This window comes from Carlito syrichta, unplaced genomic scaffold (genome assembly GCF_000164805.1).
Source record: "Carlito syrichta isolate Samal-C Ts95f unplaced genomic scaffold, Tarsius_syrichta-2.0.1 Scaffold251499, whole genome shotgun sequence".
Lineage (NCBI taxonomy): Eukaryota > Metazoa > Chordata > Mammalia > Primates > Tarsiidae > Carlito > Carlito syrichta.
Genome location: NW_007195595.1, coordinates 93,598 through 108,001, shown reverse-complemented (window position 1 = coordinate 108,001; position 14,404 = coordinate 93,598). Strand labels below are relative to the sequence as shown.

At 43.3% G+C, this 14,404-nt stretch overlaps 1 protein-coding gene across 1 annotated transcript in view; it reads left to right on the top strand.

Annotated features, from left to right (window-relative positions):
• CUNH6orf183 (chromosome unknown C6orf183 homolog) overlaps positions 1 to 14,404 on the top strand; it is a gene marked incomplete at its 3' end in the record, with an annotated part of 40,526 nt that overhangs the window by 2,716 nt on the left and 23,406 nt on the right. Inside the window, 5 exon segments of the mRNA XM_021709525.1 lie at positions 2,223 to 2,357; positions 10,894 to 10,987; positions 11,020 to 11,046; positions 11,049 to 11,075; positions 13,734 to 13,855. Coding sequence (XP_021565200.1) covers positions 2,223 to 2,357; positions 10,894 to 10,987; positions 11,020 to 11,046; positions 11,049 to 11,075; positions 13,734 to 13,855 — 405 coding nt within the window.

Below are 14,404 nucleotides of genomic sequence, written 5' to 3'. Positions count from 1 at the left end.
CACCCTGGGCTCAGTGGCTCAGCCTGTAATCCCAGCACTTAGGGAAGCCGAGGTGAGTGGATTTCCTGAACCTGCAGGTTCAAGACTAGCTTGGACAACATGGTGAAACCTCGTCTCTACAAGAAATCAAAAAATTAGCCGGATATGGTAGCACGTGCCTGTGGTTCCAGCTACTTGGAAGGCTGAGGCAGAAGGATCATCAGAGCCTAGCAGGTTGACTCTGGGGTGGCCGTGAGCGTGCCACTGCAGTCTAGCCTGGGTAACGGAGTGAGACTCCAACTCAAAAACAACAACAGCAACAGCAACAACAACAACAACAACAAACAGTTCAGCTCTAGATACTGAGAAATATTTTCTTCTTTTTCAACCAAGTCACACAGAGGCCACCCTCACTCAGCATCCAGGACATCCTCCTCTGAGGCCCCCTTTCCAGCAAGCACTTCCTGTTTCTACTGCCTCACCACACACAGACCTCTGAAATCTTCCTGTATCCTATTCCGCTCCCCACTTGATCGGAGCTCATCAAGCCCGGTTACTTTGCCCCTTAGTGGAGCCAGAGAGGAGGGTTAAAATACTTTTAAAACAAACACACCCATAAAACAAATATATCTTTCTCTTGCTAATATTGATCCTGCCACAGCTGTAGTATGTTATTATGCTAACAGATATATTTTTAAGTTTTTCTTACCAAAGAGCTCTCTCCCAGTTGTTTGTTCTGGGGTGGCATGGAGGATAGAAATAAAGAAAGAGAGGGGGGAGAAATATTCTTCCACCCCATGGACTGTAGGGGTCATACGATTTTTCTTTCCTGTGTTCTCATAAGTGATAGGAACACTATCACTTAAAAACTTGCAGCTGCTATTACTTCAGTGTAAGCAAGTAGCCTCTTGTCAGAGGCTTTAAAAGGACCATGTGGGGCCAGGGATAGTGGCTCATCCCTGTAATCCCAGCACTTTGAGAGGCTGAGGTGGGAGGATTGCTTGAGCCCAGGAGTTCAAGACCAGCCTGGACAACATAGCGAGACCTCATCTCTACAAAAAAATTGTAAAAATTAACTGAATATTGTGGCGCATGCCTGTAAGTGCAAGCTACTTGGATAGCTTGGCTGAAGGATCACCTAAGCCCAGGAGGTGGAGGCTGTGGTGAACTGTGATTGTGCCACTGTACTCCAGCCTGGGTCACAGAGTAAGACCTGGACACATACACAAAAAACCAAAAAACAAAAAACCATGGATGTGCTCTTGCCAGTATTTATACAAGAATATCCAGCCCTGGGTGGTATGATTATTTCCAGTGTTGGGGGTGGGAGGCACAGATGCTAATCTGTTGGGTTGACCTTGCCAGGCCCAGGGCAGAGGCTGCTGGAAGACCACTGGGCTTTCCAGACATTGGAGAAACTCTGCAAGTGGAGACCCCTTCCCTGGTCCCTTTCCCTGGCCCAGGATGTTTGATCCCTGAGAAAAGCCTTGAGCTAGTATTGAAGCTGGGTATTTAGTACTGGTTAGGTGTAGGTAGATAAATTTCTTGCAGGTAGGTTTTAGGAAGTGTTCGGACATTTTCCTTATGACATCTTTACTGCAGACCAGGTTGGAATGTGAACTAGTTTACCCATCCCCTCAACCAACCAAAAGAAAATCTTATCAGATGTAAGAATATGATAGCCCAACAGTTCAGCTCATGGTTTAGCATAATAAGCATTAAAAACCTTTCAGGTTCCCTGTTGAAGGTGGAAGACTCAACCCCACCCCTTAACCGGTCAAACCCAAAGAAATGATGGTAAGACCCCTCTTCCATCAGGGCAGTGGCTATCTGTGCTCCACTCTCATTAGCATATCAGCAACTAGGGGACTGTATCTAGCTTTTAGTTGAGAGCAAAAGGTCTTTCTTTTCAAGAGACTTGTCCATGTCAGGTCTTTCTGGCATTTTCTTCTTTTTTCCTTCTTCTTCTCACTAATAAACTTTGTTTGAGAACTTTGCTGGTTGCTCTGAAATTCATTTCGGGGTCGAGTCAAAGACTGCATGAGCTTTGCACTGTACTCCACCCATTGGTATTAAGAGACATTCACTCAACAACAATAACAGAAAAAGAAAGCACTGGCCATCTGTCTTGGACACTTTGCCACTGTATGAGCCTACTTAGAGGCCTAGGGCAGACTGGAAAGAGCCCCGGGCTGAAAGGCAGTAGCTTTTCCTGCTGTGTGTCCTTGAGCATGTCTCCTCAGGTGTGGAGGCCTGATACCCTGCAGTATGTTCAGGACCTGCTAGAACTTGAGGTAGCAGAGGTGGGAAATGGGGCTGCAGAGAGGGCCAAACCAGGAAAAGCCAGACTCTCCTTAGGAGGTGGGGCGCATTCCAAGGTCGGTGGAAAAATGAATTATCTTATTTTATTTTTATTTTTTAAAGTCAGAGTCTCACTCTGTCCCCAGACTGCAGTGCAGTGGCACAATCATGGCTCACCACAGCCTTGAACCCCTGGGCTCAGGTAATCCTCCTGCCTCAGCCTCCTGAGTAGTTGGGACTACAGGTGTGTGTCCCTATGCCCACCTATTTTTTGTTTGTTCGTTTGTTTGTAGAGACAAGATCTCTTTCTGTTTCCCAGGCTGATCTCGAACTCCTGGGCTCAAGTGATCCTCTTGCTTCTGCCTCCCAGTGTGCTGGGATGACAGATGAGAGCCACTGAGCCTGACCCCCTAGAGAAGGATTTTAAATAGAAAGACTCTCTTCCTTGCTTTGTACATTAGATTTTGCCCAAATCTAATCACACTCATTCCCTAGCTTGAAGTTTTTCACGAGTTTCCTGTTTCTCAGAGGATAATGTCCAGGCTCCCTGGTGACATTTACAACTTCGGGCACAATTTGGCCCTGCTAACCTCTCAGGCCTCATTTCTCTCCTCTGTCCCTGTGTTTCTAGCCTTAGGAAGCTGGGCCTAAACCTCCCCCTGGATCAGCAGGGCTGTTCATGCCTCTTGGCCCCTCTGTCCCTCACCTCTTCTTTCCTAGGTAAATGTCTACTTTTATTCCAGAGTCTACTCAAATATCACCTCTCTGAGAAGCCTTCCTTGACACCTCTGTGCAGAGCTAAGTGCTTTCACCATGACTTGCCTACCTCTGCTACAGCATTCAGCACACTGTTGCACTTGACTGTTGGCTCATCTGCTCCCACAGGGTGTGACCCTATCATTCAGTTATTCATTCATTCCTTCCACAAATATTCTGACCGGTAAATTTGTTAGTTACTATGCTGGGCGCTGGAAATTCAGCAATGAACAAAACAGGCACAATTCCTACCATCATGGGACTTATTTCATGGGGAAAGGCAGACACTAAATAAATAAATAACACATATTAAATATCTGGTGATTTGGTACCAAAGCTTCTCCGGACTTTCTAGCCCCCTGCATGGGAATGGGGACTTGTGACTAGCTTGGCTAGTGGGCTGTGAGCAGAAATGACATGTGTCACTTCCAGCCCAAAGCGTTTAGGAGCTGGCCCATGGCTTTCTATTTCTGTTTCCCTGATGCAGCCAGTGGAAGGCACATGTGGTGATGGTCAAACCACAAGATGGGAGCATCCTGGATCCCTGAGTCACTTGCTGGAAGATAACTGCCTAGAAAGCAGTTGGTTCTGCAGTGGTCTCTGCATGAATGAGAAATCCATTTGGAGTGTTAGGTCACTGAGCTTTGGAGTTATCACAGAGTAATCTAGCCTTTGTGGACTAGTAAAGATCATGATAGGAGCTGTGGAAAAAAGTTAGTAGGAAAGAGGATAGAGAGTTCTGGAGGTTGGTGATGGATGTTGCTGTTGTAAGTAGGGGGACAGTGAAGGCCTTACCAAGAAGGTTCAGGTTTTACCAAGAGTAAAGACCTGAAGAAAATTGGGAGGCAAATTACATGACTGACTAGGAGAAGAGTACCAGACAGAAAGAACAACCAGTGCAAAAGCCCTGAGGCAAGACCACGACCAGCAGTGTTGCAGGAATAACTAAGAGTTCAGTGTGACCAGGTACATTGGCTCAAGCTGGTAATCCCAGCACTCTGGGGGGAGGAGGTGAGAGGATGGCCTGAGCCTAGGGATTCAAGACCAGCCTGGGCAACATGGCAAGACCTCGTCTCTACAATAAATCAAAAAATTAGCTGGACATGGTGGCGCATGCCTATGGTTCCAGCTACTTGGAAGGCTGAGGTAGAAGGATCGCCTGAGCAGGTCGAGGCTGTGGTGGCCATTAGCATGCCATTGCACTCCAGCCTGGGTGACAGAGTGAGACTCCAACTCAAAACAAACAAACAAACAAACAGAGTTCGGTGTGGTTAGAGTGAATGAAGGGGATAGTAGTAAGCTTGAGATTATAAAGTTGGGGGGAGGTTATGTAGGGTCTGTGAACCACTGTCAGGACTTTGGCCTTGATGCTGAGTGAGAAGGGCAGCCCTTGGAGAGCTCTGAGCAGGAGTGGTATGACTTGACTTACCTTTAACACTCATGCTGCTTTATTGGGAATAGACCAAAGGTGCTCTGGGGCTGAGCAAGGAGACTACTTAGGAGATTTTCATGTTAATCAAACCAGAGACATTGTGTCTGAGAAGACATGGTGAGAAATGGTCAGATCCTGCATATATATTTTTTAATTAAAAAAATTCATTCTTTACAGAAGCCAGAAGGAATCTTAAAGGTACACTAGCGTGATTTCCATGCAGAGAAGTCAAATTTGATGCCAAAGTTTTGACCTAAGAATTTGGAAGTTTAGAATTGCCATCAACTGAGATTTGACTGGAGCAGATATTTTGGGAAGGTCAGGATCTCAGTTCAGGGCATGGAAAGTCTGTAACGCTTACAGAATATTCAGGTGGCAAAAGGAAGCAGAGAGCTTGGTGGTTATCTTTCACATAGTAGCTATGTAATAAAAGTTTATTTGATAAAAGAAAGGTTCTGCCTATAACAGAATGGTTATGAGGTAACAAAGAGATCACATGCCTGAAAGTGATTTGCAAAGTATATCATGCTGTTCATTGCAGAATAATTCACTATGATAATAATATTATATTTTACAGAGTAGGAGAAAAGGTAAAGGAGAAGATATCTTTGGTTTTCTTTTTAAAAGTTTGAATAGGCCGGGCTGGTTGGTGATTCAGTCTGTAATCCTAGCACTTTTGGAGGCCAAGGCAAGTGGATTGCCTGAGCCCATGGGTTCAAGACCAGCCCGGGCAACTTGGTGAGAACTCATCTCTACAATATATCAAAAATCAGCTGGGCATGGTAGGTCGCACCTGTAATTCCGGCTACTTGGAAGGCTGAGGTGGAAGGATCGCTGGAGACCAGCAGGTCAACGCTGGGTTTGCTATGAGCGTGCGTGTCCCTGCTCTCTAGCCTGGGCGATGGAATGAGACTACAACTCAAAAAAATAAAATAAAATAAAATAAATGTTTGAATAGACTGTAGCCAATGAATTGAGTCATTCATCCAACAGATTTTTGAGATTCTTAGACTGAACTATTATAATCTGAAATTAATGCAAGGTGATTTAGAAAAAAGGTAAAATCAGAGAAGTTCTGTCTATATTGCCAAAAGGCCTAAAATTCACATAAACAAGTGATGGGAGAAGCCACTAGGGTGAGAAGAATGAATGATGGACCATTTATTTTCCTGTAGTTACTATATTTGGTAAAGTGTTATCCTGGCATGAGTTAATTTTCAAACCTAAAAACGTGAATTATTCCAACGATCATATTATTGGTTACCCAAGGAGATAATTATCACCCTCTTCTTTCTGCAATCCTCCAAGGATCATATTGAAGGATCAACTCCCTAGATCACAAAACCTTTAGAGGGAGGGTCTTCCACATGACCATGGAAAAAATATAAACAGGAACTAAGGAAACATAGTGACTGAACCATAACTGTCCATGGAGCAATTTGGTCATCTGGTCTTTAAAGTGTATCTCCTGTGGACATAAGTGACATTAGAGACAGAGGTGGAGAGGGGAAGGGAGCAGAGGGCAGCAGAAAGACAAGGAGTATCTATGCCTACATAAAGGGTTTGAGCAATGGGGCATGGGTGGGGAGAGTGGAAAAATGACCATTTCAATAGACAACGGCTTTAGAGTAGGCATCTTGACAATACTATTGCTTTCCATCGGCTTCGGAACTTAATCCAGGCTGGGTGCAGAGGCTCATGCCTGTAATCCCAGCACACAGGGAGGCTTAGGCAGGAGATTGCTTGAGCCCAGGAGTTCGAGTACAGCTTAGACAACATAGCAAGACCTCATATCTACCACACACAAAAAAATTAGCTAGGTGTAGTGGCCCATGCCTGTAGTTCCAGCTACTTAGGAGACTGAGACAGGAGGATTGCCTGTGTCCAGGAGGTTGAGGAGACAGTGGACCATGATCGTGCATTGCATTCCAGACTGGGTGACAGAGTGAGACCCTGATTCAAAACAAAACAAAACAAAACAAAACAAAAAACAAGCAACAACAACAAAAAAACTTAATTCAGTTGCCATTTCCTGAAACTCTTGTTAAATTCTTCTGTATACCAACTTTGGAAAAGGTATTTTTCAGTAAAGTGGATAATGTATAACACATTAAGTTGTCCTTTTTTCCCTTCAAAGGAGAGCTCATTTTATATAACAAAAGTTAGATGCCAATAGACGCCAACACTGTAATTTATAAATCTAAGAAAACTATTTAATTTTTGTAGGAAACATGTTATTTTCTCAGCATCTTTTCTGTTTTCTGCTGGCATTAATCATTTTGTAAAAAATGGTCAGTTCACTTTTGGAGTTCTAATCAAAGGAAGCTCCTAATTATTAAAAAGTTTTATGACTAAAGAGTAGCAAAAAAGCAAGGCAAAACAAAAACAACAAGCTGCTAGAGGAATGCTTAACTATGAAATAGCCATTGGATGAAATATTTTGAACCATAGCTGTTATTTAGAAATGTTCATGTTTTTACTTATTAAAACATATCTAAGTTTCTGCCTGAATGATTAAGAATCTAGAACATAACAGCACATAAAAACTATTATAGAATCACAGGGCTGAAGGGATCCAGAAAGTACCCTGTCCACCTCTCTGATGTTGGCAATGAACCATCCAAGCGGGCGATAATCCTTCCTATTTGTGAAGGTGACTGAGGGGTTCCCCTAGCTGTACAATAGGAGATGCTGTCTACACAGGCCCATGGAAAGGTTTACAGAGAGTCAGGATGTGACTGCTCAAGATTTATAGATAAAGGGATTTCTTTCAACAACTGATCACTTAGCAAAGTTTTATAAGAATGAATAGATGTGGGACCAAAGATCAAGAGCCCCTGTTTCCATAGTTTAAACAACTCATGAATTACAACTAAGAAAATTGGATTGTTTTTCTTAAAAACACACATTATATGTATACATATGTATAACAGAAACTAACAAGTGCTGGTGGGGATATGAAAAAACTGGGACCCTTGTGTACTGTTGGTACATGTAAAATGGTACAACCACTATGAAAAACAGTATAGAGGTTCCTCAAAAGATTAAAAATAGAATTACCATGTGATCCAGCTATTCTAATTCTGAGTATACACCTAAAAGCATTGAAAGCAGGGATTCAAGTGATATTTGCACACCTATGCTCATGGCATTATTCACAATAGCCAAAAGGCAAAAGCAACACAAATGTCTACCAACAGATGAAACAGCTTGTGGTATAGACTGACTATGGAATATAATTCAGCCTTAAACAGGAAAGAAATAGGAAAGGAATTCTGACACCTGTTGTAGCATGAATGAACCTTGAGGGCATTATGCTAAATGAAATAAGCCAGTCGCAAAAGGACAGATGCTGAATGATTATGTTTATATTCGATACCTGGAGTAGTCACATTCACAGAGACAGAAGGTGGCACTGTGGGTCGAGAGCAGGGGCCTGGGGCATTTTGTTTAGTGAGTACAGATTTTCAGTTTTGCAAGATAAAAACAATTCTGGAGATGGATGGTGATGATGGTTGCACAACGTTGATGTACTTAATGTCACTAAATTATATGTTTTCAAATGGTGAAGATGGCAAATTTTATGGTATGTGTATTTTACAACAAACAAGTATATATAATATTAATGTTATATAATATATTAATAATATTATATACATAATATACATATATAATATGTTTTTCAACCTTTTTATATTATGGTTTCCCTCCACAAATATCTTTTTTGGACTTTCTTTCCCTAATCATCCCCTCCAAAGAATTTTTTTTTTTTGAGTCAAGTCTCACTCTGTCACCCAGGCTGGAGCACAGTGGCACACTCATGACTACTGCAACCTCAACCTCCTGGACTCAGCCAATCCTTCCACTTCAGTCTTTCAAGTAGCTGGGACTATAGGTGTGCACCACCATGCCAGACTAATTTTTTTATTTACTGTAGAGGCAAAGTCTTGCCAAGTTGCCCAGGCTGTTCTTGAACTCCTTGCCTCGGCCTCTGCCTCCCAAAGTGCTGGGATGATAGGTATGAGCCACCCACCTGGTGAAAAGAAATGTTAACACCAGAGATATGCCATGTATTTATGTACAGTATGAATATCTGTACTTTATATGAAAAAGAATAATTTTTTTTGCCCTCCAAGAACCACTTTCCAGCCTAGGTGGTCTCACCTCCATGTAGAATGTACTCATATATACTAGGCTGTAGTGACATGAGATTAGAATCTACAAAGCCAAACAGGGTTTTTACTGGCATATGTTAAAAGTACAAGTGGAAATCATAAAAAATAGATAAAGGAAACATTTGTGCAGAAACACCAAAACCATTCACCCATTCTTGTATTTAGCAGATATTTTCTAAGCACCTACTATGTGTAAGCAATGGGAATAATGATGACTAAAAATAGACATGTTCTTTATCCTTATAGTACTTGATAAACCAGTGGGTGAGACAAATATTGTTTAAAAATCACCCAAATAAATGTAAAAACAGTGACATTGTAAAGTTCCTCTGAAGAGAGATAGGTATTGTAGGGGGGGTGGGTGGTTTCTATGGAAACAATGATTAAGTTGAGGTTGGAAGATGAATAGGCTATAATTAGGTAAAGAGTAGAGGGAGACTTCCACAGAGTGGGGACAGCCTGTGCAAAGGACCTGTGGCCAGAGGGAGCATGACACCAATAAGAAACCAAAAGAATATAGGAGTGGAGCAGGGGCACAGCAAGCTGGGTAGGAAGTGATGCCAAATGGCACCAGCTCAGGGTTTCTCAGCCTTGACACAATTGATATTTTGGGCCTGATAATTAATTGTTTTATGAAGCTGCTCTGCCCATTATAAGACATTTATCTGCACCCCTGACCTCCACCCCCTAAATGCCAAGAGTGCCTGCCCCTAAATTGTGACAACCAAAGAGACAGGAATGGGAGGATTGTATAAGCTTTACTAGGGTGGTCTGCTGTATTCTGCAACCAATGGGAAGCATTTTAGAAATAGTAAAGTTCCGATATAATCAGGACTGCATTTCATTTTTTTTTTTTTTGAGTTGGGGTCTCGGGGTCTCACTCTGTCACCCAGACTGGAGTGTAGTGGCTCACTGAAGGCTACCACAGCCTTGACCTGTTGCGCTCAGGCAATTCTTCCACCTCAGCCTTCCAAGTAGCTGGAACTATGGGCACGCACCACCACACCTGGATATTTATTTATTTATTTATTGCAGAGACAAGGTTTCACCAAGTTGCCCAGGGTGGTCTCAGACTCCTGGGTTCAGGCAATCCTCTTGCCTCTGCCTTCCAAAGTGCTGTGATTACAGGCATGAGCCACCATGCCCAGCCAGAGCTGCATTTCTAAAAGGTCCTGTTCCAGCAGTGAGTCAAATGGAGAGACAGGAAAGCCCAAGCCAGAGGATGTGGGGATGTGGACAGACCAGTGAAGAGGCTAGACCAGTGCAGCAGCTCCTACACAAGTCCTCATGGAAGATAATAGCTTGGACTAGGGTAGTGAAAATGGGAGAAAGTGGAGCGAATTGAGAGCTAGGAAGGAAAGCCGACAGGACTTGGTGACAGACTGGATGCGTAGGGTGTGAAAGAGAGAGGTGTCAGGAAGGAGTCTTGGTAGCAGAAGTGGATGGAGGGTGGTGCTGGTTAGTAAAAAGAGCTGGAGGTGGCCTAGGATTGTGGGGGGGAATTGCATAGTTGATCATTGTTACATTTGAGGAGCCCTTTGAGAAGCCTGGAAGCAAACGCCAAGTCAATCATTGAACATGTGGGCCTGGAGCTACAGGAAGTCTGGATTGGAGACATCACTTGGGGAGCAGATGGTCTAATGGTGGTCATCTCTGCTGTGAAAGGCATGCCACACCCTAGGGAAGGATGACAGGAGGAAATGAGGAGATCCTAGGACTGGGGCTTGAGTGTACCGCCATTTAATGACCTGATAGAGAAAAATACACCCCAAGGCGTCAGAGAAGAAATGGCTGGAAAGTGGGTGAGATCAAGGAGCATGTGAAATCCTGAATGCTAGGGAAGAGAATAAGTCAAGAGGCAGGGAGTGCTCGACTGTGATGGCTATTCACAAGAGGTTACAAAAGTTGTGTATAGAGCTGTGGTCATGGCTGGTCTTAGTGAGAGTTGTTTGGGTGGCTTGACGGAGGTAGGGGCCAGATGGGAATGGATTGAGGAATGGAGATAGAGAGTGCAGATATCATCTTGGGAGGTTGGATAGTGAGGAAGAGGAGAGACATGAAGCAGGACCCAGGGGAAGGGAAGGGCATGCACAGGTTTCAGTGTCCATTGGGAAGAATCCAGCTGAGAGCGGCTGGACATCAAGAAGGAGCAGGGATGATTCGGAGGCAGTAGGGAATAGGACACAGAGCCCGGGAGGCAATGGCCTTAGAGACAGAGCAATGCTATCCTGAGCTCTCCCTTTCCTGTAGCTCCTGGGCTTGGCTTTTGTCCTCCAGGCCCACAGCATCCAGCTCTTGGAGTTCTCGGAAGTGGAGAACCAGGATGACTACTACAGCACCGAAGACCAGGATGACTACTACAGCACCAAAGCCAGAGCTGTGTTCACACCCAAGACCAGCAAGGGCACACATCATGGATGCAGAGACCTTGGGTGAGCTGAGGGACACAGGATCTACTGAAAATTCCCACCCCAATGTATAAACACACATCCAATAGTATCTGAAAATTCAAAAAGCACATACCATCCCTTCCCCCAAAACACACGCATTTCAGGAAAGACACAGTTCTGTTTCCAGCTCAAGTCTCTCCTTTGAGTCAGGGGTCTCACTCTGTCACCCAGGCTGAAATTCAGTGGTGCAATCATAGCTGACTGCTGCCTCCAAATCCTGGGCTCAAGTGATCCTCCCATCTCACCCTCCCAAGTAACTGGGACTACAGATGTGTGCCACCATGCTTGGCTAATTTTTTGAAAAAAAATTTTTTTTTTTTGTAGATAGGAGGTCTCGCTTGTCACCTAGGCTGGTCTCAAACTCCTGGTCTCAAGCAATCCCCCACCTCAGTCTTCCAAAGTGCTAGGGTTTCAGGCATGAGCCACTGCATCTGGCCAGGCCCGCTTCTGATGGAGAATGGCTACGCTTTCAGGGCTCAGTTGTAATTCTTGCTGTTGTTTAGACTCTGCTTGTTGCTCAGAGGCATTTTTCTGTCACCCACTGGGTGCAGGGGATGTGGTGCAGGGTCCTGGGGGAGGCAAAGTAAGCAAGTGAAATGAATGACTCTTTTTCGTAAGCGATAGACCTGGAGGAAATTGCATTTAGCAGCAGAGACATCCTTGGGTTCCTAACCGGAAACCACCAAGATGAAAGAAGATCTGGTGAGGAAAATTCCAGACAAGACCCAGAGGAAGGAATCATGACTCAGGGTAATCAAGTAACCCATAATTTGTATTCTCTTTTCCTTTTGGCATCACTCAAAGGTAACCAATTTTAGAAATAGATGAGGTAAGAATATTCCTTTGAGATACTATGACAGCATAAGCATTACCTTTGGAAAGAGCTTAGGATTTCTAGACACACTGCAACACCTAAAGGGAAATGTAACAAGGGCTTATGCTATTTTATAATATATGTAGGCTGTCATTAGGTATAATTTATGTTCGTGTTGTAAAAAATGCTGCTCAAAGAAAACCTGACAAGTAACTTTTCAGATCCTAGTAGAATTAATTTAATATAGGATCGAACTCTCTGTCCTATCTTTGCCATTGGTACCCAAATCATGGACACAGTGACAGCATCCAGCATTTTAGGGTGTTTGATTTCAGCTCTTAGGTTTTATCTTTACTGGTTATCCTACTTACGAATGCATCTTTTTTGTCCATACTAATTTATGATAACTTGCAACCATTTCTAGCTGCTAAGAATTTAATTTGATGGAGACTCTTAGTCATTGGTCACTCAATCCTATAATCATCTTTCAGTTGATCTAGTAAATACATGGTCATTTTATTGTGAAGTGATTTCTCAATGGCTGCCAGGGAAGTTCTTAATCAAGTCTTTCTCTTGCTTATTCCTTAGCATCTACTTGTTAATTACTGAGCTCAGACTTTAGTACCTGAAAAATCTTATCATTGAATATTTCATTCTGAAGTAGGACACTTAAAAATTTGAAGCAGTAACATTGTGGATAGTAACATGAATGTATTTAAAGAAATTTCAGCTGAATAATAACAATTACAAACTGAGCTTGGTGGCTCAGCCTATAATCCCGTGCCTTTGGGAGACTGAGGTGAGTGGAATGCCTGAGCCTGCGGGTTCGAGACTCGCCTGGGCAGCGAGACCTCATCTCTACAATAAATCAAAAAATCAGCTGGCCATGGTAGTGCATGCCTGTAATTCCAGCGACTTGGAAGGCTGAGGCGGAAGGATCACCAAACCCCAGCAGGTCGAGGCTGCGGTGACCGGGAGTGGCCACTGCACTCCAGTCTGGGCAACAGAATGAGACTCCAACTAAAAAAAAAAAATAATAATAACAATTGCATTTATTGTTTCAAGTTAGTAATTAACATAATTAAGGAATATCTTGGAAACTTCTCTGAACATTTTTTACTTGGCTAACATTCATGAAAATAGCAAGTTGAACTGGGTTTGTCTTTAAACCACTAAGGACCTGTTTTCAGAGGTAGAGACGTGTGCTTTGCCTTTAAATCATAGCTTCGAGGACATTTTAGCATAGATTTCTTGTTAACTGGAATTTGGTTTTATTTCTAAAATGAATCTTTAAAACTAACATTAGAAAGTAAAAACACTAGTCAGGTGATTACACCTGTAATCCCAGCACTTTGGGAGTGTTTGAGCCCACAACTCCAAGACTATCCTGGGCAACATGGCAAGACCTTGTCTCTACAATAAATCAAAACATTAGCCAGGAATTGTGGCACGCATCTGTAGTTCCAGCTATTTGGAAGGCTGAAGCAGAAGGATCACCTCAACCCAGCAGGTCGAGCCTGCAATGACCGTGAGCGTACCACTGTACTCCAGCCTGGGTGACAGAGTGAGACCCAGACTCAAAAAAAAAAAAAAAGAAAAGGAAAGAAAAAGTAAAAACACAGATTCCTGCTGACTCAGAAGTCAAGAAGTATAAACTTGAGTCCTAATCTTGCACACGGCTCTTGAGCTGATTTTTAGGAATCTGGGTGACTGCGTCAGTATTTCTGTTCCTGAGACAGAGGTGATAATCTGTGGGACACATTTCTCATTGGAAAGGGTTCTTTGAGAAGTCTGTCTCTGACCATTCCAGCCCCCTTCTCTCCCAGGTCACAAAGAGGGCAGTGAGCCAAAGAGTGGCCAGGCCTGGGGATGGGCCCATGCAGGTAGGGACAGGTTTGCTGTGCTATACGACATGTAGCAAGCAGCCCTTCTGGAAAACAAGTGCCAGGTATTCTTGCCTAGAAGACAAAGCATCTGCTAAAGCCATTCTTACAAAATGCCGTCTTTTTCTTGTGTTTGTTTGTTAAACCTAGTGGGACTTTAAGAACAACTCAATAAAGCAAATAATCATTTAAATAATCTCAGCAAATTAGAAGAATGTAATAAATTTTTTCTTCACTACAGTGCTTCATTACCAAAAATAAAATGTGAAAAATACTACTTTATCTTACAGGAGTCATTTGTTAGAGGGCTATATAATTTAGGCCTTTCTGGCTGGGTGTGGCGGCTCAAGCCTGAATTCCCAGCAGAGTGGGAGATAGAAGTGAGAGGATTTCCTGAGCCCAGGGGTTCGAGAACAACCTGGGCAACTTGGCAAGACCTCATCTCTACAATAAGTCAAAAATGTAGCTGGGTGTGGTGGTGTGCACCTGTAGTGGAAGGCTGAGGCCGAAAGATCATCTGAGCCCAACAGGTAGAGGTTGCAGTGGCTGTGATCGTGCCATTGCATTCTAGCTTAGGCGACAGGTTTTACTTCGAGATTCTGACTCAAAATAAT